Source organism: Mastigoproctus giganteus, chromosome 3 (assembly GCF_048544385.1).
Source record: "Mastigoproctus giganteus isolate SK-2022 chromosome 3, ASM4854438v1, whole genome shotgun sequence".
NCBI lineage: Eukaryota > Metazoa > Arthropoda > Arachnida > Uropygi > Thelyphonidae > Mastigoproctus > Mastigoproctus giganteus.
The window spans coordinates 51,189,416-51,202,012 of record NC_143577.1 but is presented as its reverse complement, the minus strand read 5'-3'; the positions used below and the strand labels follow the sequence as shown (position 1 = coordinate 51,202,012).

General features: G+C 37.4%; 1 protein-coding gene across 1 annotated transcript in view; it reads left to right on the top strand.

Annotated features, from left to right (window-relative positions):
* Positions 1-12,597, top strand: part of LOC150087952 (ER degradation-enhancing alpha-mannosidase-like protein 3) — a 247,990-nt gene that overhangs the window by 41,880 nt on the left and 193,513 nt on the right. The window contains exon 3 of the mRNA XM_090369977.1: positions 3,113-3,213. Within this exon, the coding sequence (XP_090226103.1) occupies positions 3,113-3,213 (101 nt within the window). The remainder of the gene's footprint in view (positions 1-3,112; positions 3,214-12,597) is intronic.

The following is a 12,597-nucleotide window of genomic DNA, read 5'->3' as shown; positions in this document are numbered from 1 at the left end:
ACAAATCCCACTCATTATAGACCAATCGCCTTGACCAGTTGCATTTGCAAAATTCTCGAAAAGATGGTGAACCGCCGACTGATCTGGTACCTTGAAAATCTCAATCTGCTACATTCTGCACAATACGGTGTCCGACAAAACAGATCTACACTAGATATACTAGTCAGACTAGAAAATTCCATCCGAAATGCATTCCTCAGATCGGAACACCATGTGTTAGTCTGCTTTGACATCAGTAAGGCCTATGATTCTACGTGGAAGTATGGAATACTCCGTGAATTACATCGTCATGGACTTCGGGGTCACCTCCCGATTTTCATACAGAATTTTCTATGCAAGCGTACATTCCAGGTTCGATTCAAAACCTCACTGTCCCAAGTATTTTCCCAAGAAGAAGGAGTTCCTCAAGGCTCTGTACTCAGTGCTTCACTTTTTATAATTGCAATAAACACCATTGCCGGACAAATTCCAAACACTATTGATAAAGCACTGTTTGTAGACGACCTGAGTATTTGGTGTCATGCAAAAAACATGAATACTATTGAGAGACAGTTGCAAGGGGCAATAAATAAGATCTGTTCATGGGCTCAGACTAATGGATTTCAACTTTGTCCGGAAAAAACATTTTGCATCCATTTTTGCCGCCAACGAAAACTCCATCCCAATCCAGAGCTAGAACTGAATCGCCAACCAATAGCAGTTCAACCGAGCATACGGTTCTTAGGAATCACTTTAGACCAGAAACTCACCTTTGTTGAGCATATCAAAAGACTAAGAAACTCATGTCAACAAAAACTAAATATCATCCGGGTTCTCTCTGCAACTAATTGGGGAGCTGATCGCCTTACTTTATTACGGCTATATAGAGCATTAATAAGATCAAAACTTGACTACGGAGCACAAGTCTATAGTTCAGCAAGACCTAGTGCCCTTCGCTGGCTTGACCCTATCCATCATAGTGGCATACGGATTGCATTAGGAGCATATCGCACGTCTCCAATACATAGCTTATATGCTGAAGCACACGAACCTCCTCTTTCGATCAGGCGACAACAACTGATACTACGTTACGCCTATAAAATTAGATCTATGCCAGAACACCCAAATTGGCAGATACTTTTTTCATCACAGCACACCAGGTTATACCAAAACCGCCCTAATGTTAATCGTCCTTTGGGCATGAGAATAAAACACCTCTTAGAAGAACTAAATCTGACCTTAGACAATGTGGCAAATAGCCTCCCATCCTCTCTTGCTCCTTGGAATATCATTCCGCCCTCATGTGACTTACATCTACATGAATGGAATAAATCTACACTGCATAGAGAAAACTTCTTGCAGCTATACCATGCAGTAGTGAACCAGTTTCCTAGCTTTTCCATAGTACATACTGATGGATCAAAGAATGATGTCCACGTTGGAATCGCCGCAGTTTTCCCAAACATCACATTAGCTTATCAGTTATCACGTGAGTTCAGTATATTTTCCGCAGAACTAATAGCAATTCAGGTTGCACTGAATCATATCGAGTCTTCCGATATTAACAACAGCATTATTTTCACAGATTCCTTAAGTGCCCTTCAAGCACTAAAAAACACAATGAACATGACCCACCCAGTCGTGGAAAGAATAGTCAACTCTCTGCATACCTTATCAGTACTTGGGAAAAACATACACTTCTGCTGGGTCCCAGGACATATGGCAATTCCTGGAAATGAACTAGCGGACAATGCTGCCAAATTAGCTCACCTTTCATCTGAGAACAAGTGGAAAGTGCCTCATCAAGACTATCGACCAATAATCCATGAAAAATGCACGCGCCAATGGCAGTTATTATGGGAAAATCAGCCAAACAATAAACTTCGAAGTATCAAGCCAAACCTTGAGCGATGGCCTTCCAGCTTCAGTTCAATCCGACACCAGGAGGTAATATTGGCTCGTCTGCGAATAGGACATACAAATGTAACTCATGGTTATCTTTTAAGAGGAGAGATACCCCCTCAATGTCATCACTGTAATACAATGCTCACAGTGAATCACATTCTGGTCGAATGCACAAAATATACAAGAGAACGCCAGATGCTTTGCACTTCAGCCACAACAAAAGATCCTACACTCACCTCAATTTTAAACAATGAGACAAATGTCTCAAGCATTTATAATTTTCTCAAGATAATTAAAGTATATCACCTCCTTTAGTTAGAAAAACCTTTTGGTCCCTTCTTTCCATTTTCTCTATTTGAAAAGAAATTACATGCATAGTTACCATATGCATGGCGCACTATGGCCATAGTTGCCGATGCGCCCAATAAATTCCGAAACAAACAAACAAACAAACAAACAAACCCTGACCTTTCCGCATCCTCCGTATTTGGTGGTCACGGGCTTGAACCGCGGTCTAATCAAGAAGCGTGTGCTACGCACTGCCACTCCTGCCCACCTGGCTACGGAGGCGCCACTAGTTGAATGGCTTCAACACTAATCACAAAACTTACTCGAAGAATCCAGTCATTAGTGCAGCATTGGAGGAAGTATGTCGAATGTAGTATGGACTATATACAAGTTGTATTTCACAAAGGTTTATTCTTTTGTGAAATACAACTTTTATTTAACTTTTTTGGTTTTAATTTGAATTAGTTTTGTACAAATCTCAGTTTGTTTATTTGAAATAGTGCACTATTGAGGCCATTGATTGTGAAGGTGTTGCATGCTCTTTTCTATTACAGAAAAGTTTTTTTTTATTTCTTCCTTGCAGTTACAGAAAATAACAAACAGTTTTTTTTATTTTTTGTTTTTTTTTTTTACTATACAAATGCATTTTTATTTTAAGTAGTGCAACATGAGGCCATTCATTGTGGAACGGCTGTACCAATCATTACATCCTTGCACAGTATGATGGATTCACGGACATAGCAGATTATGTATAGATATATAGATTTTACCATTCCTGCTACATGATTTTTTTTTTTTTTTTTGCTGTCAGAGGATTTTTATAGTGTAGCAGGCATTACACATTTATTAGTGACTATATCATTGTTAATTTTCATAAAACCAGTAGACTGATGGATTTTTAATTTTACCAATAGACAGACTGAATGGATTTTTTTAACAGGATCATGCCTATCCAGCAGATGAATTAATGCCACTCAGTTGTAAAGGCAGGTATAGAGATGCAGAGCCCAGCCGTGGCGATGTGGATGATGCCTTAGGAAAGTAAGAACTTATAGATTTTAAATATTGGATATTTTGATGATGAACAGTTAATGTTTGCATATATAAATGAAATGTTCATAAGTAGCAGATTGTTGCAGTACATTACATTGGATGCTTAATTTTCAATTTTGACATTTTTGTCTATTCTTTTAATAGAAATGTTTAAATTAATTAAGTGATGATTAAAAAAACCTCCATTTGTATACGTTGTGTAGTTTTTGAAAAATGTACATATTAATCTAACAAACTGTTACTATTTTCTTCTTCTTATTATTATTATTATCAGCCAAATGGTACAAGGAAGCCTGAGGCTTATGCTGCACCAGCCAAAAAAAAAAATTCCCGAGTTACCCTGAGAGAGAGAGAGAGATACACACATAATAATTATTATGTATGTATACAAAAATTTAAATTGTGCTCTAGAAAAGTCAAAGTTAAAATTTGATACATAATTATATTGGTATCATTGTAAATGAAAAGTATTCCTAATTGGGAGGTAAATGATTTTAGGATAATTGAGAGGAAAATGAAGGAGAAATTGTTGAAAAAGTACATAAGGCACCTGGGACCAATGGAATGGAATACATCTGATTATATTAAATGAAGAAACAAAAGGGATAATCATACCTTTACTAATAATTATGAGAGCATCTTTATATATAATCCATTTTATACCGGAAATGTGCAGATGTCTCCTATTCACAAAGAGGATCCAAGGGCCAAGTGAGTAATTACAGAGCTGTAAGCTTGACACGAGTAAGCAAACCCTTAGCCATAATTATGAGAGCATCCTTGGACTCAGGGTAAGTCCCCACAGACAGAAGATATGCAAATATATCAAAGGGTGACACGAGTAATTACAGATCTGTTAATTTAACTTCTGGGGAAAATAATGGAGTCACTGGTTAAAGAAGCATTGCAGGATCATCTAGACAAGACAGTAATAATTCAGACACAGCATGGGTTTATTAAGGGAAAGTCTTGTCTGACAAATTTGATTGGATACTATGATATGGTTACGAAGAAACTGAATGCAAAAAATAATTTTGATGTCAAATACTTGGATTTTACGAAGGCTTTTGATACTGTTGTTCATGGAAGACTACTGTACAAATTGGAGCAGTATAGTGGTTGAGTGGGAGAAGTCAGAGGGGAGTAATCAATGGATACTGCTCTTAGTGGACTAATGTTATTAGTGAGTCTCCCAGAGTTTGGTGTTGGGGCCCACTATTGATTTGTATATTTATCAGTGATATTGATGAAGGTATATGTATCAGGTTTATTGTTGAAGTGTGCAGTGATATAATGGTTGGCAGGGTTGTTAATGACATTAATAGCAGTGTGCTACTGCAACAGGATCTAGAAAAGTTGGGCAACTGAAGTTAATATTGACAAATGCAAAATACTGCATATGGGTAGAAGTAATCCCAGAGAAACGTACCATCTGTGTGGTACTACACTTAGGGTGATAGAAAATGAAAAATTCCTGGGAGTAATTGCGCAGTCAGATATGAAATTTTCTGAGCATTGCAGACAGGCTGCCAGAGCAGGTCTTGAGATATTGTCAGTGATATACAGGTATTTTTCTGTAGGGAAAAGGAGGTGATTATCCCTTTGTAAAAGGCAATGGTCAGGCCTTGAGTACTGTGTACAGGTCTGGAGGCCTCATTTTAGAAAGGATGTAAAGTTGCTTGAACGAGTACAGAGAAGGACAACAAGATTGGTGAGGGGGATGAAAGGGTCCTCTTACCAAGAAAGGCCTAAGTTTTGCAAATTGCAGCATCTGGAGACTAGACACCCTGTGAGGCAGTCTGATTGAGGTGCTTTGAATGGGTTGAGCTGGCTCAATTCTGGTGGGATTTTTCCTCTTGCTCAGATTGCGAACCTAAGGAGGCATAAATTTAAATTGAGGAAAGACAATTTTAGGTAAGATGTGAGGAAATTTGTCTTTAGCCAGTGGGTAGTTGATTGCTGGAGCAAACTTCCATCTGTCGCGGAATTTGATAGCTTAAATGAATTCTGGAGGAACTGGACAAACTTTTCGAGGGAATAATGTGTGAAATTGGGTTTCTTTTTTTTTTTTTTTTCTGATGTTACATAAGCTTGCTTTCTTGCATCATATGCCTCTACTACTACATCTGTGCTAAGGAAAATAATGGAATCTGTAGTTATAGAAGTAATGCAAGATTATCTTGACAGGAATACAGTTATACTGCAGTTACAGCTCGAATTTGGAAAAAAATGAGGTGGTCACAAAGGAACTGAATGCAAAAAAATAATTTTGACATCATATTCTTGGATTTCACTAAAGCTTCCATACTGTTCCATGTGAATGACTGCTGTAACAGCATGGCATTAGGAATAAGTTACTGCTGTGGATAAAGGGATGGTTAACTCTCTGTTAGACATGTGGATATTATGCCAATCCCAGTGCCAAAACACTGATTTAAAATGCAAAAATTATTTGACCAGTTCAGCGGAAATCCCGAGTTTCTTCAAATGAAGTTCTGAATTTGTATTGCCATCAATGAAATTACTGACATTTAGTCACAGCAGGGAGGTAGCCAGTACTTTGTATTCAGTCATGTTAGATGCCTTACAGTACTTTGTATTGGCTGTCTCTCTACTGTGACTGAATAAGTATTAGTGCCTCTCTGCTACATATGAGCTTCCTTTGTGAAGGAAGGAGGCATAAATTTAAGGAGGCATCATTTTATTGCTATAAAATGACAACCAAATGATGTAAACTACCTGCATAGAATTCATGGCAGAGTTTTTTTTTTTTCCCCTCCCTTTGTTCATGGCATGGGTCAACTTTTGCTGTGTCATATTTGCAGTTTTCATATTACACAGTGGTCCATCAAGGCCAACACTCCAAGTGGGGGGGGGTCTCTCAAAGTAAGACAGATAGAAAGGGATGAAATAAAATATTTTTGTACATGCTGACAAATTGTTCTCAGAGCTTTTCCGTTGTGAGATTGAGGGAGAAAGGAATTTCTGCAACACTAGTTGCTGTTGGCAGTTGTTTCTTAGGTAGGAGAACTTGTTCCAAAACTCATCTTTATGTTCACTGGGGAAAAGGAGAGAAATAATTTCTCTGTTGCATATTGCAGCTGACTTTTATTGCTGTCCTTTGAAAGAGAGCTTACCCTTGTTTTTCCTCTCAGAGAAATGACACCTGTAGAGCTTTCACATGTGTTAATGAGATCATGCTTGTAGAGTTCTCCCCCTTTCTGGATGCTCATTCATAGCAATGCTAATTGGGAAGGAGGATGGCTTTTTGTTTTCACTGCTAAAAGCAGTAGTAGTCTATATCTGAATCCCCCCCCCCCCCAATATCACTGCCAACACGCTGGGGGTGAGGAGAAACCACGTAAATCAGTTTCAAAGGGTGCCATTGGAAAGAAAATAATGTTTGTATATGTTTACATCAGTTCCACAAGACTCCCATCTCTGTATGCCAGAGTAAGAAGAAATTAAGAAAGTAATTGCTGCTTGACACAGTAGCTTAGTATTATAACTACCTGGAAAGGCATTCGTATAAGTTTCTTCAAAGGAATGAAGTTACAAATTACAGTGTCTGGAGACTAGGCACCTGCGAAGTGATCTGATTGAGGTGTATAAAGCCTTGAATGGTTTGAGCATGCTCAATGCTGATGGGATTCTTCCTCTTGCTCAGAATAATCACCTGAGAGGGCATAAATTCAAATTGAGGAACGGCTGTAGGATAGATGTGCAGAAGTTTGCCTTTAGCCAACGGGTGGTTGATTGCTGGAATAAACTTCCATCTGTCGTCGTAGAAGTTTGATAGCTTAAATAGATTCAAGGCAAAACTTGACAAACATTTGGAGCAAGTGAAATAAGGGTGTTTTTTTTTTTTTTTTTGGCTGATGCTATATAAGCTTGCTTTCTTGCATCATGTGCCTTTGCTAATGCTAATGGCTCCTGTAAAGTTTTCGTATGTCTCAGTGAGATCATGCTTATTACCATGTTATAAGAGCTTGGAAACTCTTCTTGTTGGGTTACAGAAGCTGAGCACTCTGACTGGTTAAAACCATACAGATTGTATTTATTTATTTTTTTTAACTTATTGCTTTTATGAATTTGACTTTTTACTGTTAACTGCTAAAAAATTTTAATGAGAAATATTCAAACTCTACAAACCTAATGGTATAGTGCAATACATTATTGCATTTAGGCATCTACCAGTTTAGTGTATTATTCACATTTTAAATTGAAACGGAAATCATGCCTCAGACTAGAGCAGCAAAGCCAACTCAAAGAGGCTTAAAGTAGTGGAAATGCTGTGGTTCGGGGGAGAACTAAAGGGAGCAGTGTATAGATCACGGCCTAATGTGTAATACTAATGCACTGTTTGTGGACCTAACTCTTAACTGGAATGGGACATGATGGAGCCAGTCTTTGTGTGTGTTCAATGCAAACAGCATGAGAAAATTAGGTGCAAACTCAATGTTCTGATGGACATATATGAGAGCTTGAAGAACAGGGTGAATGCCCTTGAAGCAATTAAAATGGGGACCCATCAAGCTCTCATTTTCCCAACTCAACACCAGCACAATCCATGGGACAAAATGCACTGATCACAAAGGAGGTAGTAATTATCTGTGAGTACTGTCAAAAAAATAGGAAATATGCTGTGCAAAAAAGGATAGGTAGAATAGGACAAAAGTAGATTATGTTGAGAGCAGATATCATCTTTTAAGGACATGAAAGGTGATATTGTATATGTGGAGATCCGAGGATTTAATTAACAAGCACAGTTGTTGGAAAAAAGTCGAAAGTTAGGATTAAATTTGAAAGTGCTTGCAATCCTGCCCAGACATGATAGGAGGAAGTACATGTTGAGAGCTTTGTCAATCAGTTTGGCCCTGGAGAGACTGTACAAGGCTCATGGGGTAGAATTTTTCTCAGCATGGTCAGTGCTTGTTAACAGGAGAGACTTTTTACAGGGATGAGATACACTTAAATAGAGGGGGTGCAAGAATATTTGCTGATACTATTGAGACAATGCTAGGTGGATCAGAAAACTGATAGTTTGGGGGATACTCAGAGTAATATATTAACTAGAGCTGCAGACAGAGATGATAGTTATTCTTGCACTTGCACTTATTGGAACATGGCTAGAAAGCAAGGTTTGGGGGTTTTCGAGCTCTGCTGTGGATCATCATGGAACATGTAAATACATGAGCTATGTTAGGGTAACTGAGAGTAAGAACATGTGCATGTACATTAATGTTATAAGCATTGGAAATAAATTTGAAGTCTGGATTGAGTCATCAAATTGTGGGGATATCAGGGATGTGGTGTCACTCAGACATAAGGGATGCAGAATTTGATTATGGGAAGTACAGTATATACAAAAAGAATAGACAGGACAGAAGGAGGGTGGGGGTTCATGCTCTTAGTTAAGAAGCGTATTAAATTTAAGACAGTGTATCCAGTTGACATGGGTGGCCTATGCCATGTATCACCATCATTAGGCCTATGGTAGAGGCAGAGGCTTAGCTAGGTTTTCGGCGACCTTGGCAAATTCCTGGCTATGTGCCTTTTTTCTGTAATTGGTAAAATCATAATAAATAATAAGTAAGACCTCTGTTTAACAAACTTCTTTATAGCGAATTTTTCTATTTAGAGATAAATATTTTCTTTTTACTGAATTTTTTTAAAATTCACTAAATAGAATTTTATTTTTCACCAAATTTTTTTAGAATTTTCTTTTTGTTTTTTCCTCGTTTTTCCTCGTTTGTAGAATGAAGAAAATTTCCATATAACAACTGCATTACGAGATTTAACTGGGTACACATCGTTCGCACCCATGGTCTTCAAGCATGCAATAGTGCTGTTGTTATGCCCGAATTAAAAGATAAAGAGATTACCATCTGCCACTCAGTGAGACCCATAAAACCTATCCGACTACCTGTCCCATATACCGAGAAGTTAAGCTGGTCAACTACTTTCTGTGTATCCATAGCCAGTGTGCAGACCAAGGCTCTGGTCAACTTTCTATTGTAAGCACCTTGTTAGAGATTTAGAAGAGAGTGGTTTTCCTTTATCCTGACAAGCGGTCATCTGTTGTTTCGTGGAAGTTAAATGGCACCGTTTCAAAGCTATTGGCCTATCATCGAGCACAATATGAGATATAGAGGAAATGATGCCTCGCACACTACTATTGTAGTTTTTCCTTAAGAGTTATCTGTGGTGTATCCACACCGATATTATATAGATATAAAACTCTTACTCTTAACATATTATGCCTTGTTGCATTTAGTTATTTTAAATTATTTCACTTTGTACTTTTGTTGCTAACAAATTAATAAATTCATTCTGAATTTCTGGAGATAAATAATTAGTGTGGTGTTTAATATGCAATTCCAGAGCATTTTTCATACCAAAGTCAAATTGACTGACAAATTTTATCAAGTTTAAAAATACGCCATAATTTTTTTCTTCGGTATCGATATTACTAGTATGTCCATGAAATGCCAAATTATTTTCAGCACAGAACAATGTACATTTCAATATTATTTTCAATATATGACGCCATTTCGAAATTTTGCTTCTTAGTGCTGCTTGTGCAGCGTCATCAGTTAGTTCACCTTTTTGAAGACCCTTTTCTAATAATTTCCATTTTGTGAAATTGTTTATGTGTTGTAATGAATTCTCATGAAAAAGAACGTTTGGATTTAGATGTTTCCAATCCTTAAATTCATCTGAGCTGAAAAATGGAATATTATTTGTGCCAGATACAAATAAGAGGCATGGAAAACAATATATTGCATCTTTGTTTTTGCAATAAAATAACCATTTGCTCTTTTTTTTTTTTTCAGTACCTTCATTTTTGTATTTCCACGAATTGTTGAAACATCAGCCATTAGTGACAGGATACATATTTAAGACTATGTTCGGGACTGTGTTGCACCATAAGAGATCTGTTTTTGTGGGTATTAAAGTTCCATGTGATCGGATCATTAAAATTCAGATTTTTTGTTCCATGTTAATATTATTGCTGCCATCATTTTCTTCTGCTAACTGTTGTTGGTTATTGTCCACACTTTCTAATTCTTTTAAAATAACTTCAACTGTTTGAGCTTTTTCTTGGACTTCTATTTCAGTGGCATCATCATTTGTTTCATCTTCATTCAAATCTTGTTCGTTTTCTTTGTCACTTTCAGATTTGGAGTGGCTTATTGTAAGCCAGTTTTGTAAACTAGCAGAATGTTTTTTTCTAATTTCCTCTTTATGCAGTCTTTCTACGCGGTACTGATGGCCACTTTTTTTCTTTGGTGGCTTGTCTAAAATTAATTTGGCCTTTATTGTTTTATTTAAATTATAAATCACAATATTCATGATTATCTGTTTATATAGCAGTCACTAAAACACTATAACTTATAACTTATTCTGTTTGTACACAATGCGTGAATTGCGAACTGCTATGCATTCGAGCATGCGCTGATGAAACGATCGCCTGATTGGTCCCTTCAAGGTTACATTCTGGACAGCAAATAGATCTATAATGCTATGCAGTATGTATTCAGATGTAAGGATGAATGCAGGCTTGAATCGCCGTGTGAAAATTAATTTTCATCCTCCCTGTGTTGTCATCTTGATTCGACATTATCGAGGGACACCATTTTGTCAGCTAGCCTTGGGTGTCAAAATAGCTTGGCACTGTACTGATGTGGCCTGTCAGTGGTGCCCTTCTCCTGTCGGCGCCCTTGGCACCTGCCCCAATGCCAAGGCATTCCTATGCCATGTAGGGCATAATGGCGATGAGTTTAATAAACAGCTATACAAAGAAATAGTGGACCTGTAAAGCAGAATGTCTTAGAATGGAGGACTTCAACTTTTCAGATATTGACTGGAACTTGTGGGTTGATCGCTCACACACTAGCAAGACTTTTGTCGATTTATTGGATGCAGCAACTCTTCATGCATTAAGAATCTGCAGGTAAAAGATCCTCTGGGTGGCAGTGATCCTGTGGTGTGCTGGAGTAGGCTTGCTTGAGCCGACTTAAATTTTCAAGAATTTTGCAAGCCAGTTGTTAAAACAATGATGGCTGTAAACTGTAGAGCTGTACGCACTTCAATCCACAATGCCTAGTGGCATTTGGGCGATGAGCTTGTGTATGGTGACACAGAAAATCCAACCAGGGTGCACTTATTTCAACACTCTTTGTGCTTCCTTTCCCCCTGCCCCCTTTTCTATGTGGAAGCCTGTGCAGGGATTATCTCTGCTAGCAATTTTACAGAAATATTATTTCCAACAAACATCCATTTAATTTGCCTGTGCCACTTATTCTTCTTAAGATGACATTCCCATGCTCGATGTCTGTCACAGATTTTGCATTTATAGAATTGTGGTAAACCTGATAAGGTCATTGCTAATGAATAAAATAAATAAATTTTCTGTTTATACTCTGGGATGACCACATTGGTCAGAGGAGTTCAAAAGATACAGAGAATATGAGAAACTGCACCATATTTAGCAGTCATGCGCTTAAATCCCTTTACTCAAAGGATATGTACTCTTTAGCCTAACCATTTGGCTGCAGTGACCGATGAAGAAGTGGGCCAGGCAAAATTAAGCAATGTTTGCTGATAATGTGAATTTGTTTATACTTTTTGGGGGGGGGGGTTGTAATTCTCACAAAGGGAGAAATTGCAGCCATAGATTGGCTACGGATACAAGAGCTTGGCAAAAGTCAAGAAAACATTTTGTGAGAATCAATTGGCTATATGGAAATTAAATAAAACATTTAATATTTTATTATTGTTTGAAATTTTTGTATTCCAAATTGTTATAAATCAGTAAAACTTACAATAAATGCATACACTCATATTCTTGGTCTAGTTTTTTTTTTTTTTTTTTTTTTGCAAGCCAGTTGTTAAAAATTTACCAGCACACCATTGCAGTAATTGCTGTGCTAATGTGTGATTTACTTAGACATATCATAGAAGCTACTGGCTTTACATACCAACTAACTAAGAAATACCATTCTGGGCTTAGACCTAAATTGATCTCAAGTGAACTGATGAGACTTGTGGCTGAGAAGAAAAATGCATGGGATGCATATAAATTATCTGATGTTACAGAAGCCTAAGATAGATATAAACTACAGTAAGTGCCGGTTATAGTGATCATGTATGCAAATTGAATTTTGATTCTAATAGTAGTAGTAGTAGTAGTAGTAGTAGTAGTAGTAGTAGTGGCACATGATGCAAGAAAGCAAGTGTAGGAGCTTATGCAGCATCAGCCAAAAAAAAAAAAAAAAAAAAATCATCACGCCATTCCCTCCAAATGCCTGTCCAGTTCCTCCTTAAATTTATTTAACCTATCAACTTCCACAACGACAGATGGAAGTT